General features: G+C 40.8%; 1 protein-coding gene across 4 annotated transcripts in view; it reads left to right on the top strand.

The window, feature by feature from the left end:
- The window catches only part of EDN3 (endothelin 3), a 55,006-nt gene that overhangs the window by 27,322 nt on the left and 13,988 nt on the right, over positions 1-13,696 (top strand). For 2 of the 4 annotated variants that reach the window (XM_073308778.1, XM_073308777.1), the window contains 3 exons: positions 4,224-4,400; positions 4,849-4,954; positions 5,842-7,352. In XM_073308778.1, the coding sequence (XP_073164879.1) occupies positions 4,224-4,400; positions 4,849-4,921 (250 nt within the window). In that variant the 3' untranslated portion in view covers positions 4,922-4,954; positions 5,842-7,352. Of the gene's footprint in view, positions 1-4,223; positions 4,401-4,848; positions 4,955-5,841; positions 7,353-13,696 lie in introns of those variants that run through there. The other 2 variants (XR_012154610.1, XM_073308779.1) reach the window with 1 other exon arrangement.

Below are 13,696 nucleotides of genomic sequence, written 5' to 3'. Positions count from 1 at the left end.
TTGATTACTCTAGTGTAACAGTCTAAGATTAAGCAGGCCGCTAGGCAAATGCTTCTGTTATCTACTCATCCGGATCGCTCAGGGCTTTTCTGCACAGGGTAATAGCCCACAGTAGCTATTCCACAACAGCTCCCCTTGTGGACACTCTTATACTGCACAAAGAGTCCTTTTGTGCATTTTAGTTTAAGCTACTTTAAGAGGAGCGCACTTAAAATTCACACTCTAGCTTATTTTTAAGAGCTTTCTCATGTAGACAAGCCCTCAACCATGCCATTCTTCTCACTTCTGAAGACGTGAGACAGAGATATGTACTAACTTGAAACACTAACACTGTCACTTATTGGAATTATACATATATATACAGGCTAAAATTTTCTTCAAGTACTTGCAGCCAGATTGTGGTCTCAGTTATGTCAGTGAATATGATTGCAGTAGGGTTATGCCAGATTTATAGTGGTGTAACAGAAGGACAGAATTTGGCCCTGAGTTTGTAGTTGCTTTCTTTCTTTCTTGGCCAACCTATCTTTCTTAAATTGTCTTATTTCCTCTCCTTTGTAGTAAACTCAAATTATCATAAAATCCTTGGCTGTTTATGGCTACAAAGCTGATTAAGCTGCAGGGTTGTTATACTCAATAGATCTAATTGATCTAAGTAGATGCAACTGAAAGTTTTGGCCCAGATATCACGTGAGTGCATAGCTCCCACTGAATTTATCCCTGTTGCCTGCGGAACGTGATCCCTTCAAAGTTTATGAACTCATCATAAAATAGCTACAGTCAGACAATACACACAAATCAATGGGGTTTGGGCCTGTCTATGGAGCACAGGATCATGCCCAAACAAATTGCTGAGCTCGGTAGAAATCAAGGCCTGAACTCTGAGGGGTCTTGCAAAATGCTCTGCACCAGGCTGATGCAACACCTCTTCCCCTCAGTAATATCAGATGTGATACCAGACCACAGTTTTAGATTACAGAATGGGTGCATGAACCCAGAATAAAGAGGAAATGGCAGGAGAAGAATAGGAGTAGTGAGGAGACAGAGATGTTAACAGAGAGGCACTGAATATAGCACACAAGCCTGACTTTTTCCAAAATGTCAATAGCCTGAGGTAACAGGGCATGGGGGAACATGTACATGTCCCAGGCCATTGAGCCCTTTGAAACTGGGAGTGGTAGATACAAGCTCATGATTAGGCACAAGCATGTGACCTACAGGAAGCCAAAAATAAAGCTTTTTGCCTGTTAACCAAGGGCAGCAGATAGGCACCCCAGAGGAAAACCCTAATGTGGGTCTCACTACAGTATTCAGGAAGGGATATACTTTCCCTTCCCAGCTGGTTGAAGTGGGAAAGGCCTTGGGTTGGTATACTCAGTATTCTGAGTACCTCTGTTCTGCTTTTGAGTTTGTGTTTTAGAAATAAAGGAAGATCCCAAGCCAGGGATGTGAAGAGGCCTTTTGTTGGGATGTAATTTTTCTATCCCTGGCTGGCCAGTCTGCACATGGGCTTACATACAAACTTTCATTTATGTGTGTTTTAGCATTTATAGCAATTACACTTTCTTAAACTGTCACTGACTTTGGCCCTGTTTATGGGGCATTTATTGGTCCTTATGGATGAAGTGCTCTTGAATACATTCTCAAAGCTGTGAGTACTTTTTCCAAGACATGAAGCATAAGACACCAGTTTCGTAGGAAATGACCGTGCTAACTTTTGGAAAATGTTGACTTTTTCATGGCAACCAGTTTGGCCAGTGTGAGGAAAACTTGACTGTACATTTCTATTGGAATTTTTCTATATCTGTTCAGTATGTGATGGAATCCTATCTGCAAGAACACTTTTAATAAACATTTTCCGCTAACACCTGTGTGCCATAAAATAGAGTTTTCAGTTTCAAATCACATCAAAATCCATTCCATGCTTTATGCATTATTAACATGCGTATGCACATCTGGCACTATAAATGTACAATAACCTCTGTACAAATGAGCTTATCCCTTACCTCGAAGATCTTACAGTTTTGTGAGTAGGTGACCATCAGCATGAGTAAAGAGCACCACAGTCTAGCCCTAAATAAGATGAAACTTTAAGACTAACTTTCACATGCCAGGACAGCCTCTGTTTTAAGGCCTGGACAAGATGAAAGTAGTGTACATCTGCAACAGAACTAGCCGGTCCATATAGAAGGGGCAGAGGAGAGTCTATGGGCTCTAATACTTTCCCTTCCCCAAGAACAGGTGAATGTCCCACTGCTGTGTTTATGCCCAATGGGTTTCCAAAACAACAGGTTACTGGGGTGGGAGTGGAGCTAGGTACAGCTGCTCTGTTGAGCACTGTCCTTTGGAAAATCTGATTGCCTGAGGAGATTCGTACAGGAATTTAATGCTACTAGTTTAAGCATCAACTTCTGCTCTGCTGTTTCTAAGGCCCTTTAGAGGAGGTAGGAAAAGAGCCAATCACAGCACAGCTCCTATGAACTCCTACTGGAAAGACAGAGGATGTCTCTTTCCTTCCAAGCCATTTCCCTCCTTGGATGCGATTTCATGTGGGATGGGGAAGGTTTTACTCATTGCCTGCAGGGCCGGCCCTAGCTTTTTTGCCACCCCAAGCAGCGAAGAAAAAGAAAAGAAAAAAGAAAAACCCGACTGAGCTGCTGCCGAAGAGAAATAGAGGCAATGAAGGACCCGCCGCCGAAGAACTGGACGTGCCGCCCCAATAACGCACAGAGTGCCGCCCCTTTCTATTGGCTGCTCCAGGCACCTGCTTCCTTCGCTGGTGCCTGGAGCTGGCTCTGATTGCCTGGTAAGTCCACTGCAGCTCCAGCAGACAAAGCTGTGAAGACAGCACACAAACAGATGATGTATTAAAAGTGGGTAACATTGAATAAATAACTTGCCTTACTTTAGTGGATAGCAATTAAAATCTTCAGAGCTTTGTGTTCTTGCAGACAGCAGGAAGATATTGCTGTGCACTCTCCAGCCCTCCAGGTATGTACTGATGGAAAACTTGTGCAAATCCCTGATTGCCAGTCTAATGGTATTTAATGAGGACAAATTAAAACTGAGCAGTCCAACCATGCAATATTTGTCCGTCTTACATAGTTAATTACTCGCAGGCAGCCAGGCTTTGTTCTGCATCCCTCTGTCCAAATGACACTTTTTTTGTTCTTCTCGCATCCTGTTTCCTTTAGAAATAAGGATAGTTTTTTCCCTAATTTCAACTTTGTGGTTTGGATGGACGGACCTGACCCTTGCATAAATTAGAGCTGCCTCATGGGCTTTCAGAAGTCCCATGTGATAGCCACACGGTGGTAATTCTCTGGTAATTTGATTTATCGCACCAGCAGCCAGGAGGCATATGCATTTGGATATTAGCAGAATGGGCACCCACTCAGAAAAACAATGCAAACACTGCAAAAAGCAATCGGCAATGCTACTGCACTTCATTAATGATGAAGTAGGCAGACTGCTGGGGATTAAGGAGGACTTCTTCCTGATATGATACAGTGACTATAGTCTCTGGTAGATGAGCAGTAGCAGAGCCATTTCACAGTCACTGCGCTACAGCAGCTGGCCACGGTCGCCTCCACAATTGTTGATCACCACATCAGGGGGATCGTCCCGTTGATTCCCATATTTAGGGATTCTGGGCTAGGTCCTGAAGCCCAACACAGTGAACTGAACAAACAGGTAACACTCCAGGAAAATCATGCAGTAAGTGTAAGTGGCAGTTGTGTCTGGGGGCCAGCTCCTCAGATGGTGTAAATCATCAAGGTAATTTCACTAGGAACATTCTACATAGTGGATTGAGACTGGCCCATACATAAGAATAAGGACCAGTGAGAATTAAAATGAGCAACAACCTAGGATTGTACTTCTTATTCAGATTTCAGGTAGTTGGTCTATTGTGATTAACAAATAGGGCTGCAGAAACCAGATTCGTTGTTTTCCATGCTGATATTTGCTGCTGTCTATTAGGATTGCATTTTCACATATGACATTTTATCTGCCTTTCTCTGAATGTGCAGTTTCAACTTGGAGGAGTTGCAATCTGGTTAGGGAAGGACTTTCTGTGTGAATTTTGCAGCATGAATGAATTGTTCAGGAGCCCAGAGCAATAGACCGTTTTATTACATGGAAACAAATAAATGAACAGAAACAGATACTGAACTGTATCCAAAATAGCTCCTAAAATTGTATAGTGTCTGTGTTTCTCATTACAGGAGGACTGTACCATATGGGCTGTCTAACTACCGAGGCAGTTTCAGAGGCAAAAGGTCTACAGGACAGCTTTGCAAGAGCACAGAGTCTTTAGATTGGTCTTTATCACGGTGCTCTTGTTTGGACATACATGATAAACAGTGCATGTTGTTTTGCACAAGAACCCAGGACAGCAGATGGTGAGGGTCTTTGATTTCTTGTTTTAAAAATAGTAAGGTGAATTCTGAACATCCCTGAACCTACATACAATTAGCTATTTCATTCAAATGAATTAATCAAGCTGCACACAACAAATGAAACTGATTAACAAATTTGTTGATTCTAAATGAAATTCTCACAGAAAGTAGTTTAATATTGCTTTCTGGATTTTTGTTTTAAATGATGTGGCATCCATGAAGTAGCAGAGCTCCTGTCCAGTTGGGAGAATGAATAGGATAATTCAGAGCATGTTTAATCCTACATTCTTTTCAGACAAAAGGAAAAAAAATCCAGGGCATATGCCTGTTTTCTTCTTTCCCAAGAAAAAAGTACATCATTTGATATCTTAAAAAATAGCTCTCTATTGGTGACTGACAAAATGGAAGTGGTGACACTAAAATAATCCTAAACTCATTATCTTTTCCACAGTAATCAAGGGTCACTGAAAAAGACAGCAGAGAAAGAGCAACGCAGAGAAAATGAACATGCCCTCATTCATTAGCACAGAGGGTCCAGGCAGTTCCTGAACAGAGAGGTACAGTATATATCTGCAAATTCTACTTTATGTTGGATAGAAATGTTAATTTGGGTTCTTGTGCATACAAAGATTTAAATCTTGCTCTTAGTTCAAATCAGTGAAGTATCATGAGCTGAAATGAGAGCAGAATTTGGCCAAGCAGTTTGTTTTGTAACTTTATTACTTTGCAGAAACATTTAAGGAGCTCTCACAGGAATGGCCTCAGTTAATGCTGATGAATCAGCCAGAACTTCTAAGGATTTTGTCTTTCAGACCTTAAAACAGATTTATTGGCACTGGTCACATGTTTGGTGTTTTTAGTGGCTGTTTACTTAGGTTTGATTTTGTTCAGTTTGCCTTGGAGCAACTTTGGACACATCTGTTCATGTATTGTTCCAGTAAAACTTAAATTGCCAAGACACAGAAAGTGGAACAAGTTGGGTAGAGAAAATATTTAGAAGCAACAGTAAATCTGGTTTATTGCTGTTGTGGAGAGGTAACTTTGGCCTAGATTCTGATTTCTGTTAACCCCCTCCACCTCCACTCCCCAATCCACTCTTAATACTAACCTCACTTGACATCAGAATAAGGCAAAATGCTTTCAGTTCTGAGGTGGAACACAGCAGTCAGTAGAACTAGACATGCCAAATCTGGAACTTCATACCTGCAGTTTTCAAGGGAGATGTTTGGATTAGAAGCTCCTGATTTGAATTCATCCTGCTGATTTTGTTTGAGAATCAGATATAATTAGATTTTCAAGTGACATTCATTGCACCCACAAGTAATCATGGGTACAATATTGTACTCACAATTTTGCTGAGGTCATGGCAAGGCTGGTCTCAAAATCAGGTCCATATAGTGCAATATAATCCAACAATTTTCATTCAAATTTATTTTTTTTAAAGGTTTAGTGTTTGTTTGCCGAAGCTTAGAAGCAAGAACCTAAGCTACAAATCTCCCATGAGATGGACATATTGGAATGCTTCAGGCTGGCTGCCAATAGATAATCCAGCAGTATGCAACACCTTTATTGCATTGATGACAGTTTGAGGGCACATGAACCTGTGTGAAGAGCTTTTTGCATCCGTTCATACTTCTCTGACGAGAGTCTAAACTATGCAGTACAGGATGAGTATTTGCATGTACCCTGGAGATGGTGGCGGGAGGGAGAAAGGAGTATTCAAACTTTAGCAACACAAACAGATTCAAGAATGACTTTTTTTACCTGGTTTTAAAAATAATACAATAAAAACATACTGTTCCACTTAGTGCTTGCTGCCTGTGTGACGTACCCAGCTCTGGCTTTACGCAGGCAATTATGATTGGAGAATCTGGTAAATTAGAGAATTGTCTGTATAAGAATTTGCATTATGGATAAACAGAAACAAAATATGTCTCTTGCTAATAGATTCAAGCCTGAATCATCATATTATAACTTTGTTGGCAGATGTTTAAATGTCAGTATCTATACAGAATAAATATGAATGGTTAATATTTATATCATTATAAAATATAGCAAGTTAGCAATATACTGTAAGTATTCAATAGGTTACTTAATTAAGGCACAAATTATTTCTGTGCTGGAAAGGTCAATCCAGAAACACATCTACAATGAATATCTAGGGATACTCTGTATTTGATTAATGGAATTCCAAATATCCACCAACAAGAACCTGCTGAGGATGAAACTAAGAGTTGACAGATATAAAAGCATTATCTAAACTTCATACATTCAAAATATCTTACATCTCTCTCTCCTAATCCCATATGTGCTGTGCCATTCATACCCAGTGCATACATTCCTATTTGCTGATGTTTTAAGACATGTTTTTAACCCTTCATTCAAACCACTTTACTGAGCAGTTGAAGGACTGTGGAAATGTCAAGAAAATGGGAACAACGACAATGTTGGTCCCTGGAAATTTATCATCAAAAGTGATTTCATCAGCAAGTATGGACTGGACTGTTTTTTGGGGGGAAACAAAAGAACAAGCAAGAGGATGAATAACACTTCCAAATGTTGCTCTTTGATATGATTTAAAATGTAACAGAGTAATTTCCTAACTTGTGGCATTACTAATTTCCTTTGTTAGACCTTCATACATATCTTCCTAGGTGAAACTATGAGCAAATTACATTTATATTTTATCAGAAGATAGTTGGAGACCAAAACAAAAACTGTAAATTGAATATAACTGAACTTTGAGTTCATAATACAAATGGATATATAGGTTAAACAGTGGCAATAAACATTGAAACAACAAAGGGTAGGGTCTCTTCCAAAAATTTTTATATATATATATTATATATATATATATAGATATATTTCATAAATAAATTATTAGAGTTATAAAGTGAATATATCTTTCAGTTATCACATTTGTATCACTATTTTTTACTTGCTGGCATGATTTTGTACGTTTATAGAAAAGTAGATTATTTATTTTTAAAACACTTCACCTATGGCTTTTTGGTGTGGTTTTTTTAAAGTAATGTAACAAAGGGAATGTGTGTGTGCATATTTTAAATAACCAACCTTTTGTTATGAAGGCAATAATGTTCATTTATAATCATGAATAACTTTTTTTGGAATACATATGCACGATTAGGATTTTGAGAATTTGCCATCTTCAAAGGAGAGTGGTAGTTCTCCTAATAATCTGAAAATTAAGTAAAATCAAAATCACAATAAAAAGAGCTCTTTGATATAACCATGAATTAAAAAGATATAATTTAATTTTCTGTCTCTTCCATGGCTGAATGGATACCTTGGTATAACTCATATCTGGTCTCATTGGAGTTGTTGGACAAATGCATAAGCACTCAATCCAGGCTAGTTATGAACTCTACTCTTGCCTAAACTGGAAGATCCACTGACTTCAGGATCAGGCAATAAAGAGACTCAAGGTGGCTAGCATCCTACTGACTCAATGCTGCGTCCACTGTTACTGTTAGCAGGCTCTTGCCAGTAGAAGTGGTCAATATATTTTGGATTCCTATTATTTTCTCCTGGGTGGAAGCTCCACTTTAAATTTTGTATCCCTACACGGAGTCTCACCTCCCCTAAGTCCCGCATGTCTTCTCTACAGTGCTTTTTTCCAAAGATGGCGGCCAGATTCACTGAGATTCTATGCCATCTTGTAATGATGTAAACTTACACTTCCCTGTGCAAGTTTTGGCACTGCACTGGATTTGACCCTGGAGTGTTGGATTGTTGGTGAGACTGCTGTGCTTTGGCATCAGGAAGAAAATTACTGGATTTTACATCTGAATGCTCCCTTAAAATGGTTTGCTTTTGGGGTGCCCCACAACAGAGGGTATCGTTCTACCAATGTAATGTTGTAATCCATATGAAAATTAGTTCATCATCAGGGCCTCAACATGAAGAAAACAAACATAGTAAGTGAAAGTTATACCAAACCCAGGAGAGGCAAAAAGCAGAGTCATCTATGGCCCTCTTCTGCTGAATTTTAACTAATGCAGCCCATGCCTGAACATTAGGCTCACAGTGGCCCTAGAATTACCTGTGATGGAACTAGAGTTTTTCCTACTTGAGAAAAGGTTAATGGGCTTGACATTCAATAAATAATAACCTCATGCTTTTATAGCAGGTTTCACCTTGGAAGATCCTAAGGCAGTTAGGGAAAAGTTTTCGAAACTTCTTGACAGCTCTACCTGTTCTTGATGGGAGCTGTTGGATGGGGAGTCCTTTTGAAGGTGTGCTTACTTCATCTGGGAGCCTAGATGGGAGCGGAGTTCTTTTGAAAATCTGGCCTTGAGGAAATGACATGCAGTTTTCATTTCACATATCATGGAAAAGCTGACATGTGTCACTATGTAAGCTAAACAGAGCCTCATAAAATCTGGTTTCAGAGTAGCAGCCGTGTTAGTCTGTATTCGCAAAAAGAAAAGGAGTACTTGTGGCACCTTAGAAACTAACCAATTTATTTGAGCATAAGCTTTCGTGAGCTACAGCTCACTTCATCGGATGCATAAAGTGGAAAATACAGAGAGGAGATTTATATACACACAGACCATGAAAAATTGGGTGTTTATCATACACATTGTAAGGAGAGTGGCCCACCTTGTTTATCACTTCAAAAGGTTTTCTCTCCCCCCGACCCCACTCTCCTGCTGGTAATAGCTCATCTTAAGTGATCACTCTCCTTACAATGTGTATGATAAAACACCCATTTTTTCATGGTCTGTGTGTATATAAATCTCCTCACTGTATTTTCCACTTTATGCATTCGATGAAGTGAGCTGTAGCTCACGAAAGCTTATGCTCAAATAAATTGGTTAGTCTCTAAGGTGCCACAAGTCCTCCTTTTCTTTTTTCATAAAATCTGATGGCTAAGGGCATAAAATGATCATTTGCAGAAGTCAGAAAGGAATTTTCCTCCACATGCAGAATTAGCATGTTTGGGTACGTGCATTATAGGATTTGTGTGGTTTAGCCTTCTTCTGAAATATTGCCTGTGACAACTGATGAAAGCATGATTCTGGACTTGGTGGATCTCTGTTCTGGCCTGGCATAGCAAATCCTATGTTACTAATAGGTTTAATTACAATTTAAAAACCCTGGTGCATAATATAGTAAAACCACAAACCATAGCCCTAGTTTAGCTTAAAAGAATTCTAGCTAAATGTCTCAGTCTCCTGTTAAAGCAGTTCAATATAGAGATGACAAAATTGATAATTATGGTTTAAATTTACAAGTTAAAGTTAGTGGGACACAATGATTATTTGTTTATTTAATTGGAAAGACCATCTCACCTCTATAAAGCAATCCAAACAAAATGAGAATACGCCCCAGGAAATGCTGTTTGTAACACACTGGAATTTATCAGATACATGGTTTACGGATGTGATAAAATCGTATTTGAATTATTGTGTGCATGGACAGATATAATTTTAGCCAACAGAAAATTAATTCTGACAAGCTGAGGTGCTCTTCATTTGCTTTAGAAGAATGTGCTGAGTTGGAACTTTGATTTCCTGAAACTATTTATTAAATGCAGAAGAATTGACTTAATCTTATCTCCAATGATATAATACTCCCACTTAACTGACATGACTGACAGTAAATAGACTGAGTGAAGTGCTTTCCAATGATGCTGAACAAAGGCATATTTCTAGTTAGGTCTGTCTGTGTTAATTAAGGACCAGACCCCAGACTTATGCAGGCAAAAGTCCCACCAAATTTAAGATGCATGGCAAGACTTCAGTGGGATTTCCACCTTCCTATAGCATATACACCAGCTTCTATGAGGATTCTGCTGTGTTTGAAAAAGCTGCTTTAAACAACGCAGCTGAAGAAAATGCTCTTAATAAAGAACAATGGCCACTTTAACAACACACTGCCATATCCCTAAACATTCCCAAGTCTTAGAAATGAATTAGCGTCTTTGCACAGTTCATTTCTCTTGTTGGAGAGGAACACCGGGGGTATGTCTACACAGTGAATGGCAAGCGAGTGCCAGAGCCCGGGTCCACAGACTCAGGATTGTGCTACAGTGCTAAAAATAACGGGGTGGATATTATGGCTTGGGCTTTGAAGCTGGGGGGAAGGGGAGGACTTCAGAGCCCAAGCCGCAACATCTCAACAGCTGTTTTTAGTGCCACAGCCTGGCCCCACCAGCCCACGTCTGTTGCCTTGGAGACTTGTGTGGCTTGCTGTGTAGGTGTACCCCTGGTCTCACATACAAGGATGTCGTTTTAGGACTCCTCTCAGCCATGCTTATAGGTAGGCACAGTGGCCCCAATTCTGGGACATGTTCTAGTAACCAGGACCTAGATTGATTACCAGCCCCGCACTCCAGGTTGCGGATTCCCTTGACACAAAGGGATTTCCATGCTGGCAAAGCCCTGTGCTGCCCTTGGTGCCCAGGGAGGAGTTGTGGGCAGGAGCAGATGTTCCGCAAGCCGGAATGGCTGCAGTGGGCTGCTGGATGGCTCTACAGCAAATAGTTGGAGGCAGTAGAAGGCAGACTTACGCTCGGGTCCATGCAAGCCCCGCAGACCAATCCAGAATTTAGTTGCCCACAGGTGGCATAAAGCCCCATTTAACTCAGAACCGGGGCCTGTAAAAGGCGATACCTCTCTTCTAGCATCTCCTGGGAAGGGGGAGCGCTGCTCCCGTCTCAGAATCCTGAGCTCAGGCCTCTGGCTGTGCCTCGTTGCGTGGGGAGTTAAAACAGTCCAACCAAGGTGTCAAGATGCTTCTGCAACCCACAAAAAGCAGAGTCCTGGGCCTTTGGGAAGGCAAAGAAAAAGAAGAAAAGAGAGAAGTTCCGGACCTTTTCCTTTCTGAGAGGGCTCGGGAGGCCAACGCTCTCTAGCCATTCCACAGACAGAAACCCGTCCTTCCAGGGGCTGCAGAGCTGTGAGTTGGGAGTCCTGCTCCTTCAGAATGTCACCCTGCCCTGAGCAAGAAGCCTCCTTTTCAGGACCTGCCCAGCCCTGATGAGCTGGTCTGAGGGTGATTGTGCCCAAAGGAGCCTCTTTAACCTTTTCCTAGGGTGGGGGGACTACCCCAGCACAGGGCCACTTGTACAAAAGCTCCTACTATTCATAACAGATCAACATTTTTCGTAAGTGATATCTGTTTGCTGCTGAGCACTGGGAGTTCCAGGGACTCAGCATCCTCAAAAGTATTTTTAAAATAGCACTGTAAAAATGGACATAAAATACACATACTGGGTCAGATTCTGAGCTCAGTATACTAATGTAAATGTAGAATGACTAAGATCAGAATTTGGTCCATGAGCTTTTCATTGGGAAGAAAACTCCAGGTGAAGAAAATTCGGTGAGCCTTTCATTGTAAAATATTTAGTGGTCTGGTCCTAGTCATTAGTGACACATTATTTATTCCCTTTTATATTATGATAATACCAAGAGGCCCCATTTCTAGGCTCCTTTCATACAAACAAAAAGACGGACGGTTCTTATGCCAAAGAGCTCAGAGTCTTGGTTGGAGTAATCAATTATTTTTTTGTCAAGGTCCATATTTCTTGGTCAGGGTATAATCAAGGTCCAGACTCCAGAGAAACATTTTTCACACTCCAACAACAATAATGATGATAAGTAAATAAAGATTTCGGGGTCCGTTCAAAAGCATCTGGTGGTCTGGATTTGGCCTGCGGTCCACCTACTGGCTACCCCTGATCCAAGTATATGATGAGACACAATTCATGGATACAGACGCACAAGGGAGGACACCATAAGGGTGATGTGACAATGAGTATCATAAGTAGCAGCAGTCCCAACACAGCTATTGCTTAGCCATTCAGCCCTAAACCACCATACACAGTGCAGGAGAGATGGCTAAAGACTAGAAAATATCAGGTTTGCTGCAGGTCAGGACTGATGCGCATTAACACAACTTATGTGGAGAAGCTTGCAGTACTCGTACTAAGAAAAGAAAAGGAGGACTTGTGGCACCTTAGAGACTAACCAATTTATTTGAGCATAAGCTTTCGTGAGCTACAGCTCACTTCATCGGATACGTTCAGTGGAAAATACAGTGGGGAGATTTATATACACAGAGAACATGAAACAATGGGTGTCACCATACACACTGTAACGAGAGTGATCAGGTACAGTGAGGTATTACCAGCAGGAAATCGGGGGGGGGGGCGGGGGTGGACCATTTGTAATGATAATCAAGGTGGGCCATTTCTAGCAGTTGACAAGAACGTCTGAGGAACAGTAGGGGGGGAATAAACATGGGGAAATAGTTTTACTTTGTGTAATGACCCATCCACTCCCAGTCTTTATTCAAGCCTAAGTTAATTGTATCCAGTTTGCAAATTAATTCCAATTCAGCAGTCTCTCGTTGGAGTCTGTTTTTGAAGTCTTTTTGTTGAAGAATTGTCACTTTTAGGTCTGTAATTGAGTGACCAGAGAGATTGAAGTGTTCTCCAACTGGTTTTTGAATATTATAATCCTTGACATCTGATTTGTGTCCATTATTCTTTTACGTAGAGACTGTCCAGTTTGGCCAATGTACATGGCAGAGGGGCATTGCTGGCACATGATGGCATATATCACATTGGTAGATGTGCAGGTGAACGAGCCTCTGATAGTGTGGCTGATGTGATTAGGCCCTATGATGGTGTCCCCTGAATAGATATGTGGAATTAATAATAGATATGTGGAATTAATTTGCAAACTGGATACAATTAACTTAGGCTTGAATAAAGACTGGGAGTGGATGGGTCATTACACAAAGTAAAACTATTTCCCCATGTTTATTCCCCCCTACTGTTCCTCAGACGTTCTTGTCAACTGCTGGAAATGGCCCACCTTGATTATCACTACAAAAGGTCCCCTCCCCACCCCCCCGTTGGTAATAGCTCTTCTTACCTGATCACTCTCGTTACAGTGTGTATGGTATCACCTATTGTTTCATGTTCTCTATGTATACAAATCTCCCCACTGTATTTTTCCACTGAATGCATCCGATGAAGTGAGCTGTAGCTCACGAAAGCTTATGCTCAAATAAATTTGTTAGTCTCTAAGGTGCCACAAGTCCTCCTTTTCTTTTTGCGGATACAGACTAACATGGCTGCTACCCTGAAACCAGTTCTTGTACTGTGTGTACCTCTGGCCAGTGCTATTCGTGCCTCACTTGCACGAGCCCTAAATCCTCCACTTTACAATAGAAGTAAAACTGATTCTATTACAACATTGCATGATTCATTGCAGCAGGGTAAAAGGCTATCCATATTTAAGGTCCCACATTTTCAAAAATGACCT

This window comes from Lepidochelys kempii, chromosome 13 (assembly GCF_965140265.1).
Source record: "Lepidochelys kempii isolate rLepKem1 chromosome 13, rLepKem1.hap2, whole genome shotgun sequence".
NCBI lineage: Eukaryota > Metazoa > Chordata > Testudines > Cheloniidae > Lepidochelys > Lepidochelys kempii.
This window is presented reverse-complemented; position numbering and strand designations above follow the sequence as displayed.